The following is a 17037-nucleotide window of genomic DNA, read 5'->3' as shown; positions in this document are numbered from 1 at the left end:
GTAGGGCTTCTATTGTGTGTTTTTCCCATTTAGTGTAGCTTTGGTGATTTAGCGGGCCCCATACTTCACTACCGTACAGTGCAATGGGCAGGATTATGCTGTCAAATCACTGCCATCCCAGAAGAAGATTAGATTGCGAAGAAAGTGATAACAACCAAGAGAGCCCCGACTGGGGTTATTATTGTGTGCTCCATTCGGGTCGAATACATCCTATAGTGACGCATTAAAGTATGCTTCGATGGTCTGTTTCCCCAAAGAGCAAGCCAATAGCCGTGTAAGAACTTCTTGATTTTTGAAGCACCTTGTTTAAATGCAATAGCTGACAAACTGCCAACAGAGCTGGTGCTTAAGCACAAGGCTCTGATCAAGCAATCCCTGCATATGTTCCCATCACCGTCCGCTGAAGGAAATGTTATTGGAATTTCACAACTTTTATTTATATAGTGGCTTTAACGTAGTAAAATGTCCCACGGCGCTTCACAGGAATGTTATAAGACAAAAATTTGACACCGAGCCACATAAGAAGAAATTAGGGCAGATGACCAAAAGCTTGGTTAAAGAGGTAGGTTTTAAGGAGCGAAGAGAGGTGGAGAGGTTTAGGGAGGGCGCTGATAACATTGAACATTCGCTGGTAGTGTTGTTACTTCAGACCAAGAGGGTAACTCTAGTGCCGTTTCTTCCTCCTTTGGTTTGCTTTTTCTCCACTCTCTCTCCCCCTCCCTCTATCTCTGCTAATGCATCTGTCTGTCGCTCAAGAACAAGTCGCTACCCGACAATGAACCCACACCCTGGCATTCATCCAACACTCCGAGTTTACAGGCGGTAACTACGTGTCATTTACATAGCAGGAAAATAAAGCATAACAAAACTAATTGTAACAGAGGGCAATATATAAACATGGTATGGTATGTTTGTGTGTGAATGTATGTTCGAATAACATCTGTGAGGTGTGTTAGATATATTCACATTCTGATATTCAGTCAAGACAAATGTATTCTTTCTTTAAAAAAAAAAGGCCTGTGTTCTTGAAACCATATCCAGCAAGTAAACACGTCATTTGTTATCAAGTAGTCAGTTTGCCCAGCTGAAAGTCAATGTCAGGTAGAGATGAACTGAAAGTTAACAGGACATCAGGTTCCTACGCTTGCTTTCACCAACCGTAAGAGTTTTGTCTGTACAGGCAATTGGTGTACCCTGACAGATCGCAAGTTCGGGATCCCGCGCATGTGGAAATCCCGAACTTGCAGTGTATTTCAACAGCGGTATGACAGCGTAATTTCAGAGTACGCCATCATACCCACTGCAAAATCCGGGCCAATATCCATGCTTCTGTTACTGCCAGAATTGACTTTGTCACTATCCTCCTTGCTAGCTGCCTGAGCTTCAACACATACAAACTCCAACTCGTCCAAAACTCTGCTGCCTCCACCCTGACCCACCTTTATTGGCTCCCTGTCCCGCAATGCTCAAATTCAAAATCTACATCCTCATTTACAAATCTCTCCATAGCCTTGCTCTATACTACCTCTACAACCTTCTCCAGCCATATGCCTAATCCTATGCCATTTGATCCTCTGAATCCTGTGCATCGTTTCCTCCCTCTGTTCCACCTTCATCTGTCTCGGCCTACCCTTTGGAATTTCACCCCTGAATCGCTCTGCCTTGCTGCTTCTTTTCCTGCCTTCAAAAGCTTCCTATCTTCTTGATCATCCTTTCACCATCTCTCCTAATGTTTCTATTGATGCTCACCATCTGTTTTTCTGCTGTGAAACACCTTGAGGTGGTTTCTGTGTCAAAAACATTATATAAATGCAAGTACAAAAGCAAAATACTGCAGATGCTGGAAATCTGAAATAAAAACAGAAAATGCTGGAAATACTCCGGGTCAGGCAGCATCTGTGGAGAGAGAAACGGAGAATGTTTCAGGTCGATGAAAGATCCAGCATTTTCTGTTTTTATATAAATGCAAATTGTTGTTAAAGTAATAAAGTTGTATCTTGGCATTGAAAGCTCATCAATATTCTTTTCCTAACTGCAGTTTTTTTGTAGGCCTTTTTCACTGCCAAAGAAGGAAATTTTCCCTTCTCTTAAATGCTGTTGTACTGTTTGATACAAATTTAGGTTTCTTTTCCCCATAGTCCTTAATGGAAGAACACTTGATGGATCTCTTAATGGAGCAGAAGAGTGGAAACCCCTATAAACAGAGCAATTTGTTGTTGCAGCATTGACTTCAGTTGTGGGTATTTTTTTTCATTCGTTTATGGGATGTGACGTCGCGGGCATGGCCAGCATTTATTGCCCACCCCTAATTGCCCTTGAGAAGGTGGTGGTGAGCTGCCTTCTTGAACCGCTGCAGTCCGTGTGGTGAAGGTACTCCCACAGTGCTGTTAGGTAGGGAGTTCCAGGATTTTGACCCAGCGACGATGAAGGATCGGCGATATACTTCTAAGTCAGGATGGTGCGTGACTTGGAGGTGGTGGTGTTCCCATGCGCCTGCTGCTCTTGTTCTTCTAGATGGAAGAGGTCACGGGTTTGGGAGGTGCTGCCGAAGAAGCCTTGGCTAGTTGCTGCAGTGCATCTTGTAGATGGTACACACTGTAGCCACGGTACGCCGGTGGTGGAGGGAGTGAATGTTTAAGGTGGTGGATGGGGTGCCAATCAAGCGGGCTGCTTTGTCCTGGGTGGTGTCGAGCTTCTTGAGTGTTGTTTGAGCTGCACTCATCCAGGCAAGTGGAGAGTATTCCATCACACTCCTTGCTTGTGCCTTGTAGCTGGTGGAAAGGCTTTGGGGAGTTGGGAGGTGAGACACTCGCCGCAGAATACCTAACCTCTGACCTGCTCTTGTTGCCACAGTATTTATGTGGCTGGTCCAGCTAAGTTTCTGGTTAATGGTGACTCCCAGGATGTTGATGGTGGGGGATTTGGCGATGGTAGTGCCATTGAATGTCAAGGGAGGGTGGTTAGACTCTCGCCTATTGGGAAAAAGTCATTGCCTGGCACTTGTGTGGCGCGAATGTTACCTGCCACTTATCAGCCCAAGCCTGAACGTCGTCCAGGTCTTGTTGCATGCGGGCGTAGGCTGCTTCATTATCTGAGGAATTGTGAATGGCGCTGAACACTCTGCAGTCATCAGTGAACATCCCCATTTCTGACCTTATGTTGGAGGGAAGGTCATTGATGAAGCAGCTGAAGATGGTTGGGCCTAGGACACTGCCCTGAGGAACTCCTGGGGCTGTGATGATTGACCTTCAACCACCATAACCATCTTCCTTTGTGCTAGGTATGACTCCAGCCAGTGGAGCGTTTCCCCCCCCCCCCCCCCCCCCCCGATTTCCATTGACTTCAGTTTTACTAGGGCTCCTTGGTGCCACACTCGGTCGAATGTTGCCTTGATGTCAAGGGCAGTCACTCTCCCCTCACCTCTGGAATTCAGCTCCTTTGTCCCTGTTTGGACCAAGGCTTTAATGAGGTCAGGAGCCGAGTGATCTTGACTGAACCCAAACTGGGCATCAGTGAGCAGGTTATTGGTGAGTAAGTGCTGCTTGATAGCACTGTCGATGACACCTTCCATCACTTTGCTGATGATTGAGAGTAGACTGATGGGACAGTAATTGGCCGGGTTGGATTTGTCCTGCTTTTTGTGGACAGGGCACACCTGGGCAGTTTTCCACATTGTCGGATAGATGCCAGTGTTGTAGCTGTACTGGAACAGCTTGGCTAGAGGCGCGGCTAGTTCTGGAGCACAAGTCTTCAGTACAATAGCCGGGATGTTGTCGGGGCCCATAGCCTTTGCTGTATCCAGTGCTTCTTTCCAGCTCTGTAATTTCTGTTTTGAGTATGTCTAATAACTGGGACTATATCTTCTAACTATTCGGAGTGAATTACCTTTACCATATAGCTCAATCTTGCAGCTAATGAGCAGACTGCAGTCTTTAGGCACTAATGAGTTGTTTAAAGTTGGCATCAACATTTAATTGGGGAGTTCATTTTCATACATATCAAGGTGGTTTCTGTACCTTCAATCTTTTCTTCATCCTAGGTTATTTGAACATAAGTGTTCGATTAATAATGAAAAGAAATTGGTAAACTAAAGGGCATAAGTATAAGATCACCAGAATGAAGGGGAGGGATTAAGAGAAATGTTTTTACACAGAGGGTGTAAAAAGAAAGTTTAAAAGTGTATGGGGAAAAGGCAGATGAAAGAGACTAAATGCATAGCTCTTTTAGAGAGCCAGTGCAGATGTGATTTGCTGAATGTCCTCATTTGCTGTAAAATGTTATGAAAGCTGTTAAGTCTGTGTGTTCTAGTTGTATTTAAGATTAATTACTGACACAGACTACAAGAATAACGTTTCAACAGGTCTTTACTAGTTGGAGGTCAGGGCTATACTAACAGCAATATCACTACACGGTACTTATATACCGGTGGTCACCACCGGTATTACGTATACAGCAGCCAGAGAAAGTAGTACATCTCTTAAGGTGGAACAGGTTACATACACCACAATCCTCCCTTTTTAGCTTAAGTCATATCCCCATTTAACATAACATGATAACATATATACATATATAACTTCAGGTATAAACAGTTCAAAGGTTCAGTCTCTCAGGAGGCCTTCTGATTCGGGTTGGATAACGCCTTTCAGTGGTCTCTGATTCTTGTTGCTGAGGTGACTCCTCTAGTTGGTTTCCTATGTATTGGACGTCATCATCAGGTACATTCCCTGCCGAGGTAGATGCTTCAGGTTCATTAACGTCTTCCACAGTTGTCTCTGTCGCAACCATGGGTTTGACCCTTGCTCTCGATTCTACCAGTTGATCCGCATGACGCCTTATCACATTGTTACCAATATCTACTGTGTACATCAGAGGTCCTTGTCTGGCCCGAATTGTTCCGGACTGCCATTTTTCGTTTCCATAGTCCCTTGCCAACACTGGTTGTCCTACGTCGAAACTTCGAGTGGTCTTGTTATTAATATGCCGGAACTGTTTGTTTTCAACTTCCCTCCGCACATTTGGTTTCAACAAGTCCAACCTGGACCGCAACCTCCTGTTATAAAACATCATGGCAGGACTTTGGTTAGTCACTGCATGAGCGGCGTTTCGATATGCCATTAGGAAATTGTCCACCTTGTGTTGTAACGGAATCTGATCATCATTCATGGCCTTTATTGCCTTTTTGAATGTTTGGACAAATCTCTCGGCCAACCCGTTTGTCGCCGGATGATATGGGGCAGAGGTATAATGTTTCACCCCATTCTTCTTTAAGAATTTTTGGAATTCTTCCGACACGAACTGTGGTCCGTTGTCCGAACATATCTGTTCTGGCAATCCGTTCCTTGCGAATATTGTTCTTAACACCGCGATTGTCTTTTCTGAAGTAGTGGTATTCATCTTGATCACTTCTGGCCATTTGGAATGTGCGTCCACTGCAATTAGGAACATGGAGTCCATGAATGGACCAGCAAAGTCAATATGTACGCGTTGCCATGGGGCTGAAGGCCATTCCCATGGGTGTAGCGGTGCGATCGGAGGTGCATTTTGCACTTTTTGGCACCCAGCGCAGCTTTTTGTCAACTCTATCTGTTGGTCAATACCTGGCCACCATACATAAGCCCTAGCAAGACTTTTCATCTTAACTCCCCCCAGATGACCTTCATGCAGTTCCTTTAGAACTCTTTCCCTTAACTTGGGAGGAATAATCACTCTTGTCCCGTACATCAAAGTACCATGGCAGACGGACAGCTGGTCTCGCCTTGCCGAGAATGCCGGTAACAGAGGATCACCATCAAATCAAATCAAATCAAATCAACTTTTATTGTCATTGTTAGTGCACAAGTGCAGTACAACGAAATGTAGGCTTGCGGCTCCCGAGAGTGTACAATTTGGATTAGGACACTTAAACATTTCAACATACATTTGTACATATATATTAGCATAAATATGACCATAATAAAGTGCATCGGCAGATGTGCAGGCTTTAGTGTTTATTTGTGGAGTTCAGTAGGATGACAGCCCTGTGTTGGCCATCCCTTCACTGTCACCTCGTAGACTCGGGACAGTGTCGGGTCGTTCCTGGTTTCCCTTTCAATACTTGCATTGACTGGTAAACACTCGATGATGGTCGAATGAAATAACTCAACAGGGTCAACTTTCGTCGTCTCTTCTTCTTCAGGTAGTGGCAGGCGCGACAGCCCATCAGCATTGCCATGCTGCTTTGTACCTTTGAATTCTATTTGATATTGATGTGCCCCTAGGAAAAGGGACCATCTCTGGAGTCTCTGCGCTGTCATCACCGAAACACCCTTCTTAGGGTTAAAAATGGATACCAACGGCTGATGGTCTGTCAGAAGTGTGAATTTTTGGCCCTGCAGGTAATGATTAAACTTCTTCACTCCCCATACAAGGCTGAGAGCCTCCCTATCGATCTGCGCATAGTTGCACTCAGCGGAGGTCAATGATCTGGATGCAAACGCGACTGGCCTTTCCGTGCCATTTGGCAACTTGTGTGAGAGTACTGCCCCAATACCATATGGAGAAGCTTCACAAGCCAACTGAATAGGCAGTGTCGGGTTGAAGTGAGCCAACGCTTCCTCTGAGGTGATCAATTCTTTGCTTTTACGAAATGCCTTCTTACAGTTTTCGCTCCATTCCCATGGTACCCCCTTTTGTAAAAGAGCATTCAGCGGGTGCAGTACCGTGGATAGATTCGGTAGAAACTTATGGTAATAGTTAATCAATCCTAGAAACGACCTCAACTGAGACACATTATCCGGAACGGGAGCCTTTACAACTGCCTCTATCTTGTCAGGAGACTTATGAAGCCCCTCCCGGTCAATGACATGACCACAGTACGAGATCCGCTTCTGAAAGAACTCACATTTCTGCCGATTAACTCGAAGTCCATACTCTTTTTCAGTCTGTTGAGCACCAGTTCCAAGTTTGCGAGGTGTTCTTCATCACCATCTCCTGTAATCAGAATATCGTCCAGGTAACATCGTGTGCCTGGAATTCCCTGTAATACCTGCTCCATGGCCCTCTGCCAAATTGCTGGAGCCGATGCCACTCCAAAAACCAGCCTATTGTACCGGTACAAACCTCTATGCGTGTTGATCGTGAGGTACTGGCGTGACTCTTCTTCAACCTCCATCTGCAAGTACGCCTGCGCCAGGTCTATCTTGGTGAAGTGTTTCCCGCCAGACAACGAAGCAAAAATATCCTCAATCGGCGGAAGCGGATACTGCACCGTGTGAAGCACCGGATTAACAGTGATCTTGAAGTCTCCACAGATGCGAACCTTCCCTGGTTCTCCTGGCTTGTTGCTCGAAGGACGTTTCATAACGGGAACAATGGGCGTAGCCCACTCACTCCAATCTACCTTAGACAGTACACCTGAACGTTCTAGCGCTTCCAGTTCCGCTTCTACAGCAGGTCGTATTGCATAGGGTACCGGTCTGGCTTTGAAAAATTTTGGGTGTGCATGTTCATCAATCTTGATGTTTGCCGTAATTCCTCTGTGTTCCCAGTCCCTGCTGGAACACCTCTTTAGCATCATCCAATATTCTGGACAATCGTTTAGGTTTGACATCTGTTTCCCCGGAATCTACCGTTAGTGCCTTTAAGGAGTGCCAGTCCATATTCATTTTCCTAATCCACTCCCGTCCCAGTAGTGGTGGACCTCCTTCAGGTAGCACATATAAGTCCATTACTTGGCTTTCTTTGCCCTTGTGGACCACTTTTACCTCTATCTTTCCGATGGGGTACACTCTTTGCCCCGTGTATGTTTTCAATATAATCTCCGTATCCCGTAGGGGAATATGTTGGAATAACCTTTTGTAATCTTTCTTATTCATGACCGTCAATGCCGATCCAGTGTCCAATTCCATCTTTACTTGGACTCCTGCTATCTGAAGAGTGACCCAAATTGTCTGGAGATCTGCATCCTTACCAACGTTGTGTACTCTTAAGCTACCCAGTTCATTACTGCTGGCGTCTGAATCTGACTTCTGTTCGTTCGAACTGTTCTTTGTCACCTTGTGTACCTTTATGTATTTTCCTTGCGGTGACTTTTTGTTGCTGGTCTTCTTTCCTGACCGGCATACTTTAGCTATGTGGCCAAGCCTGCCACACGTTCTGCATTCTTGGTTTTTAAACCAACACTGGTTCTGATCGTGCGTTGTCTTTCCACAACGATAACATTTTACAGTACTCAAAACCAATTGATTTGTACTGAGTTCCGGTGACCGTAGCTGCATTACTGCCGTGCCTCTCGCTGCGGCTTCGTGTGATGCTGCCATAGTGACCGCTTTCTCAAGCGTCAGCTCATTCTCCTCGAGCAGTCGCTTTTGTGTATCTTCTTTTAATAATCCACACACAAATTTATCTCTTAGCGCATCTGTTAGTCCCGTTCCAAACTGACAGTGCTTTGCTAGCTTACGCAATTCCATTAAATATTCAGCATTGCTTTCATCTTTCAGCTGCTTTCTGCTGTAAAATTTAAATCGTTCCGCTAGCATCAGCGGCGTGGGGTTTAGATGATTTCTCAGGACAGTAACAATCTCCTCGAACGTCTTCTCCGCCGGTTCATCTGGTGATAAAAGGTGTTTCAATTGCCCGTATGTCTTCGCACCCATTAAGTTTAATAAAGTTAGTGCTTTCTCATCATCTGGGATTTTATTTGCTTTACAATAATTTTGTATGCGTTCTACATACGTGGCCCAATCTTCGATGTCGCTATCAAAGGTATTAATGTTCCCATGTTTAGGCATCGTTGCAATTTTTTTTTTTAGTGATTTCCCTTTTTCCAAGATGGCGGCTTCCCACTCTTGTCTTCGTCCTCCGCCTACAAAATGGCGGTTTCCCGCGCTTGGCGGTCTTTCCCGCGCTCGCCTTCTTCACCCGCTGGCTGCAATGGCGTTTGGCGTGCCGCTGCTGCTCCCCTTTCCCAGTGGTTAGTAACTCCCCCGACGCTGTCTCCGCTTCACCGCGGCTCCCTCGGGCATTCGCGCTTCCCCGATGTCGCGCCTCGCAGCCCTTCTTGCAGCCTGGTTATTAGCACCGGCTGCGTTCGCCTTCACCGCGGCTCTCGCGCCTTCAGTCACCCCAGACGCTGCGCCTTTTTGGCCCGAATGCGGCCCGGCCCTTATCACCAGCCGCGATCGATGTCCCCGCGCTGCGCCTTTTGGCCCGAATGCAGCCCGGCCCTTATCTCCGGTCGCGATCGATCTCACCGCCCTTATTCCTCCGTCTTCCCTCCCCGTCTGTACAGCCAACGCGGCCGACTTTCTGCTCGCGTCGCTGACCGGCTTACCCACCACCGAGGTAGAAGGAAGATGGCTGACTGCCGCTGATGGAGGCTTCGAGTTCAGGATATCTTCTGCACTCCGGGTTCTCGATGCCTGCCGCGCGACGTGTTTTCCAGCAGGGTGATGAGGGTGGATGCCTCTCTTCGACGCCCGTTCTGTGGACGAAGCCGCCGTGGATATAAACTGCCGCAGGGTAAGAATCGGACTCGTCGCCACTGTTAAGTCTGTGTGTTCTAGTTGTATTTAAGATTAATTACTGACACAGACTACAAGAATAACGTTTCAACAGGTCTTTACTAGTTGGAGGTCAGGGCTATACTAACAGCAATATCACTACACAGTACTTATATACCGGTGGTCACCACCGGTATTACGTATACAGCAGCCAGAGAAAGTAGTACATCTCTTAAGGTGGAACAGGCTTAAGTTCTCTTAAGGTGGAACAGGTTACATACACCACAAAAGCGTAACGCAAATAATTGCTTTTGTCTCAGGAATGAACAGCCCTGCGTGCGAAAACTAAAATCCTCTAACAACCAACCCAGAGGTGAAGAATTCTCTAGCAGTTCACCTGTAGAGTCTGCTGAGCTTCAAATAGTGGGATGCACACCCAGGAATGTGCCAACAATACAAAAAGCTCAACACAAATCACAAGACAGCAAGAAAACAGATATATCGGAGGAGTCCACGTATAGGGTAATAAAATTAATTTTCTTTTTTTAATTGATTCAGCTACCAATGTATATTGTTCAAGAACACCTGATCTTGGGCAGTTAGATTGTTGTGGAAGTGCTAGTTTGTGCTGATTACACAGCAACATTTAGTGGTGCTAAAATCTCCTAGTTTAGGCTCTTCTGGATTGGCCTGCAGGTTAGTCTGAAGCATAGATTCATTTATTTTTCTTTCTATTGAAATGACTGGAGGAGATCTGAGATGTGTTCAAATTGTCCCTTTACTATGCCACAGTGTCTCGATGCCAAGCAAAGGCCTCAAATGATAGGACTGAAGGACAGAAAAAACTAAAGCTAATAAAACGAAATATCTCATTAGATAGGAAATAAAGTTCAATTATTTTTTCTCAAATTATATGTAGATATAGGAGTACTTTGTTACTGCTAGGCTATGTTGAAGGGTCTGATGTTCTGATGAAGGGTCCCAGACCTGAAATGTTAACTCTGTTTCTCTCTCCACAGATGCTGCCTGGCCTGCTAAGTTTTTCCAGCGTTTTCTGTTGTTATTTCAGATTTCCAGCATCTGCAGTATTTTGCTATTGTGCAGCAAGTTTTACATGTGTATATCTCAGTAATCCAATCGGTCGTTTTCAAAAGTTGTTCAAAATAATAGTTGTATTGTACTCTATTTATAAAATAGGCAAATAAAAAGTGCTTTTGAAAACAATGAAACTATTCAAAATAAAGCTTGATAAAGTAATACATTTTGCTCATGCTATAACCTATGGCGCAATTATATAGAAATGTAATCCAATTACATTACTGTAATTTTACAGTAATATAGTTCAGTTTGGCTCAGTGCTAAGACTTTCACCTCTGACTTAAAAAGTTGTGGGTTCAAGCCTCACTCTAGGAACACATAATCTAGGCTGTAATGTAGTAAGAGGACTTGCTGCATTGTTTGTGTTAGTGTTCTTCAGGTGATGTATTAAATCGAAGCCTGTTCTGCCTGCACAGATGGGCATAAAAGATGATCATTAAAGATCTGAAACATAATTTAAAAAAGAGCAGGGAATTCTCGTGAGATCTTAGCCAAGAATCATCCTTCAACTAACACCACCAAAACAGATTAACTGGTCATTTATCTCCTTTGCTCTTTGTGGGATTTTGTTGTATACAAGTTGGCTAGCACTTGTGTCTACCTAAAAGTAATTCATTGACTGAGGTGCTTTTGGAGGCCTTCAGGATGTGGAAAATGCAATATAGCTGCAAGTTTATTCTTTCTTTGTTACAGAAATACTTCTAATTAACATTTTCCAACATAAATCCAGCAGACATGATTACTTTCCTTTTAGGCACTTACTCAAGAGTTGGACCAAGAACGAGAGAAGAGATGGAAGGCAGAGCAAACTGTGAAACAGTTGATGGACCATATGAAAACATTGCAAGATCAGGCTGATGAGAAAAGGGATTTTCATGACATGGCTGTACATACCACAGACAGGTACCTGGATAACATTTGCTACTTATTCTCAGAAACTTACGGTGCCAATATGATACAGTGTAAGAGTTAAGTGCATCCAAAAATGCTTTGTACTAATACAAGAGCAGCAGTGTAACTTAAGAGTCAAGTTGATGATCTGACTCTAGAGTAGACTAAAGCTGAAGTGTGTGAGATCACCTTCAGGACATTGTATCACATCACTTGGGTTTCACACAGAGTGTAGTATAATTCCAGCCAAGTTTAAAAAAGTTTGCAGGCTGTCTGGAAACATTTTACAATTAAATTTGAATGTTTTTATATATACAGTAGGCCATTTTAAAAAATTGGTTCAGGATAATAAGGCAACATTGTACTTTGTTTATGAAATATTAAGGCACAGTTCCAAGTACCTCAGTTGTGCTTAAAATTTAAATAAACTTGTACCTAGACACAAAAGTTAACTAGATTAATATAATAAACAATTAAATAAAACCCAATAATTGACTTGAATAAAAGATTCCCTGTGGTGACCTTGAGGCTGCAATGCAGGTAACCCCCAGCAGTACAAATGCAAATTACAAGCGTGATCTGCAACAACAACTTACATTTATATAGCGCCTTTAATGTAGTAAAACATCCCAAGGTGCTTCACAGGAGCATTATCAAACAAAATTTGACACCGAGCCACATAGGGAGGTAGTAGGACAGGTGAACAAAAGGTTGGTCAAAGAGGTAGTTTTTAAGGAGTGTCTTAAATGAGCAGAGAGAAGTAGAGCCATGGAGAGGTTTAGGGAGGGAATTCCAAAGCTCTTGAGGCCTAGGCAGCTGAAGGCACGGCCACCCATGGTGGAACGAAGAAATTCAGGGATGTGCAAGAGGCCAGAATTGGAGGAGTGCAAAAATCTGAGGGTTGTAAGGCTGGAAATAAGTTACAGAGATGGGGAGGGGCGAGGCCATGAAGTGATTTGAAAACAAGGATGACATTTTTTTAATTGAGGCGTTGGTGGACCGGGAGCCAATGTAGGTCAGCGAGCACAGGGGTGATGGGTGAACAGGACTTGGTGCGAGTTAGGACACGGGCAGCAGAGTTTTGGATGACCTCAGGTTTACATAGGGTGCAAGGTGGGATGGCCAGGAGACTATTGGAATAGTCGTGTATAGAGGTAACAAAGGCATGGATGAGGATTTCAGCAGCAGGTGAGCTGAAGCAGAGGCGGAAGACGGGCGATGTTACAGAGGCGGTCCTGGCGATGGAGAGGATATGGGGTTGGAAGCTCCGCTCAGGGTCAAATAGGACGCCAGGTTTATGAACTATCTGATTTCAGCGTCAGTCTGGCCAGGGAGAGGGATTGAATCGGCGGCTAGGGAATGGAGTTTGTGGTGGGTCCCAAAGACAATGGCTTCAATCTTCCCAATATTTAATTGAAATAATATTTAACCCAGTACTGGATGTTAGACAAGCAGCGTGACATCGGAAGCAGTGGAGGGGTCGAGAGAGGAGGTGGTCGTGAGGTAGGGCTGGGTGTCATCAGTGTACATGTGGAACCTGATGTGTTTTCAGATGATGTCGCCGAGGGGGCAGCACGTAGATGAGAAATAGGAGGGGGCCAAGAATAGATCGTTGGGGGACTCTAGAGGTAACGGTGCAGGATCGGGTAGAGAAGCCATTGCAGGTGATTTTCTGGCTACGACTGGATAGATAGGAGTGGGACCAGGCAAGGACTGTTCCATCCATCTGGACAAAACCACAGCATGAAATGAGTCCATTCTAAGTGATTTGTTAATTCTCCACCTTCAGTAGGATAGCACCGTCATCAAATGAGGGCAACCGGCTGGCACATAGTCTCTTTAACAGTGACAATACTTTCTTTTCCATTTTGGTACTCTCAGAACTATCTTTTTTTTCTGTTGTGGGTACCAAAGTCTTGCTGTTGCTTTCTTGTGGGTAAACCTGTTCTCTTAGGTGACCAAATTGGGTAGTGAAGTGTATTTCTCCATCTTGCTTCTTAATGGGGCAGGACTCGACACAGTTACTTGTCTGATCTAATCTCTTTCGCCACCGTTTCCCTACCATTTATCTTTCTGATCTACTGCTTATGTTCTGTGTATATTCAATTGCACGCATCATATTTTAAGGCCCCAATACAAATTAAGGATGATGTCCAAAATTAGGACTTGATATAGCAAAGTGGTGAATGACCACCTGATCAAGATGCCGCAAACACTGCAAAGCTGATGGAGACGGTGTCCAAAAATTACTTTTTCTCTTCTCCTCTCCCTCATACGATGGCAGAAATATTTATATGTTGAGCAAGAATTTCTCTCAAAAAAAAAAAAAAAAGACCTTGCCTACAATAGGTTATGTAAAATTTCCAATGTAACTTTAAAATGTTTCAATTGTCTGTAATTCATAGAAACAGGATTCTAATTAGCATACTGTATATAAATCCAGAAGCAATTGGCTTTTCCACATCTTTTTACCGTATTGAGATTGTTGCATGCCAAATCCCCAATCCATAATAAAAATGTGCGGAAGTGTGTATACTTACATCATTCAAAAATCAGAACACATCTTTACTAATCTAGTAATATCGACTATTTGAACTCAATTTACTGCTAGCAGTTGGAGAGCAACGTTCCCTCTAAGCTGCACGACTGCGCAGCTCTCTGCCGGTCCTGCGTAACCCAAGACCGGCTTTTCCAATGTTAAATTTTGCGCATGCACAAAACCTTGAATGGGCTGCACAGCCCCTTAAAGAGGCAGCACACCCAAAAAAATTAGGGAGAACATTGTTGGAGAGCCAAGCTGTAATTGATTTGACTGGCTGCCAGTGGGAACAAATTTTCCCTTAATTGTGCATGTGCAAAACTTTGAAAGGCAAAATGGTATTTGTGTTTATATAGCTTTTTCTGATGACTGATGCACCGAGTTTTACAGGCAATACATTTTAATTCATGGAGACACAAGCTTTGTGTTCAGTATATATAACTTAAAGGGGCAGCGCACCCAAAAATTGTACGTAATAAAAAGATAACTGTAGTGTATGTACCTTTAAGAGAGAACTACTTTTACAGCTCCTGTATACTGTAGTACCGGCAGTGACCACACCTGTATATAAGCCTTGAGCATGCCTCTGTACCCCCAGTCTTGAAACTACCCTACTCCAGTAAATACCTGTTGATTGTTAAGTTACAGCATCCGTGTGGTTATGGAAAAACATCATACTCTCAGAATCACGGATCTAACAGTGGCGATGAGTGTCGATTCGAATCTACCTGCAACTCTGCATTTCCCTTCGAGGATTCGCTCCGGGAGGGCGGTGGAAGAAAGTTGAGGCCAGAAACACGAGCGTCGACCACGAGCAACCGCCCAGTCATCCGGCAGAGAGTGAACATCGCAGGGGAGGCTGTGGAGAGCCGGGCTTGGTTCCCCAGCCACGACGATCAGCAACAGACTGATGACAGGTACCAGGTACAGCGCAGACCCTTCCCGGACAGCGGCGGCCGGAGCCGACCGATGGCAGAGAAAAAGCCGAGCAGCGTCGACGGGGTAAGATAGAGGGTGAAGCGCACAGGGCGCAGCCGGGGGTTGAAAACCGAGCGGCGTCGAGGAAAAACAAAACGGAGACAGAGAGGGTAAAGCAGCAGCCGGGTTCAGGACCGAGCGGCGGAAACGGGAAAGGCGCACAGAAAAAAAAACGTGCAGAGCGCAGCCAGGGCTCAAGGGCTGAACAATGTCCGCGGGGAGAAGAAGGGAGAGCGCGGGAGACGCCATTGAGCCACGGAGAAGAAGGAAGAGCGCGGGAGACGCCATTTTTAGAAGCCGCAGCGGAGAAGGGCGAGCGCGGGAAGGAAGGAAAGCGCGGGAGACGCCATTTTGTGCCAGCGGAGAAGAAGGGAAAGCGCGGGAGACGCCATTTTTGACAGTTAAATCACACCCAGGGATGCCGAAGAGTGGCAGTATCTCTACGTTCGACAATGAAGTCGAAGATTGGGCGACATATGTGGAACGTATTGAGGTGTACTGCAGGGCGAATGAAGTGCCAGATGCTAGGAAAGCACTGGTTTTGTTAAATTCCATGGGTGCAAAAACTTATGGGTTACTGCGAAACCTAATAACCCCAGAGAAGCCTGTGAATAAGAATTTCGAAAGCATAGTAGAAATCCTACAGGACCACTTAAACCCCACACCGCTGCTGATAGCAGAACGATTTAAGTTCCATAAAAGGAACCAACACAAAGACGAAAGCAATGCTGAGTACTTAACGGAACTGCGCAAGCTATCGAAACACTGCCAGTTTGGAGTGGGACTAGCAGATACGTTAAGGGACAAGTTTGTGTGTGGGCTTCAAAGTGAAGGAACCCAGAAACGGCTTCTATCAGAAAAGGATCTTACGCTGGACAAGGGTCTCAGCATTGCAGTATCACACGAAGCAGCCGCAAGGGGCACTGCAGAGATACAACGGAGACCGCAAGAATATGGCACCAATGAAATGTCCTATGGAACAGGGAAGTGTTATCGCTGCGGCAGAACAACACACGACCAGAAGGATTGTTGGTTCAAGGACCAAGTGTGCAGACAGTGTGGAAAAGCAGGACATATAGCAAGAGTCTGCAGGTCTGGGAAGAAAACCAACAGCAAGAAATCTCCACAGGAGAAGTACAAAAAGGTACACAAGGTGATGGACAGTAGTTCAGATGAACAGAAAAGTGACACAGACTCCGGAAGCAAGGAGCTGGGTTGTCTGAAACTACATAAGGTAACCAAAATGGAGGATCACCAGACTATCAGGGTTACACTCAAGATAGACGGAGTCCAAGTGAAAATGGAATTGGACACAGGATCAGCCCTAACAGTCATAAACCAAAGCGACTATAAGCGGCTATTTTCACATATACCCTTGAAAGCTACAGAGATTGTCTTGAAGACGTACACGGGGCAAAAAGTCTACCCCAAAGGAAAAATAAGGGTGAAAGTGATATACAAAGGCCAGGAAATACCTAAAATGGGCCTATATGTATTGCCAGATGGAGGACCACCACTGCTAGGACGTGAATGGATCCGGAAGATACAATTAGATTGGCATTCCATACAGGCACTGAAGGTTGAGGCCAAAAAGGATGACGACGTCACACCTGGACGACTGTCAAAAATGCTAACTGACGCAAAAGAAGTGTTCCAGGAGGGACTCTGAACACTAAAAGGCATAACGGCAACGATTAAAATAGAGGAAAATGCAAGCCCAAAGTTTCTTAAGGCCAGACCAGTGCCTTATGCGATCAGACCAGCCGTCGAAGCAGAGCTGGAAGGGTTGGAACGTTCAGGAGTACTGTCCAAAGTAGACTGGAGCGAGTGGGCTACACCCATCGTTCCTGTAATGAAGAGGTCGTTGAGTAATACGCCTGGGGAACCAAAGAAGGTCCGCATCTGTGGGGATTTTAAGGTGACAGTGAACCCAGTCCTTCACACGGTACAATATCCGCTTCCACGAATTGAGGATATTTTCGCCTCGCTATCTGGAGGTAAACGCTTCACCAAAATTGATCTAGCCCAGGCGTACTTGCAAATGGAGGTAGA

At 45.1% G+C, this 17037-nt stretch overlaps 1 protein-coding gene across 1 annotated transcript in view; it reads left to right on the top strand.

The window, feature by feature from the left end:
• lrrcc1 (leucine rich repeat and coiled-coil centrosomal protein 1) overlaps positions 1 to 17037 on the top strand; it is a 237238-nt gene that overhangs the window by 114359 nt on the left and 105842 nt on the right. Inside the window, exons 9-10 of the mRNA XM_085993949.1 lie at positions 9800 to 10001; positions 11332 to 11480. Of these exons, the coding sequence (XP_085850075.1) occupies positions 9800 to 10001; positions 11332 to 11480 (351 nt within the window). The remainder of the gene's footprint in view (positions 1 to 9799; positions 10002 to 11331; positions 11481 to 17037) is intronic.

This window comes from Somniosus microcephalus, chromosome 7 (assembly GCF_052327205.1).
Source record: "Somniosus microcephalus isolate GS21.2 chromosome 7, FLI_Smic_1.0, whole genome shotgun sequence".
NCBI lineage: Eukaryota > Metazoa > Chordata > Chondrichthyes > Squaliformes > Somniosidae > Somniosus > Somniosus microcephalus.
The sequence above is the reverse complement of the archived record's forward strand: the minus strand, read 5'-3'. Positions and strand labels throughout refer to the sequence as shown.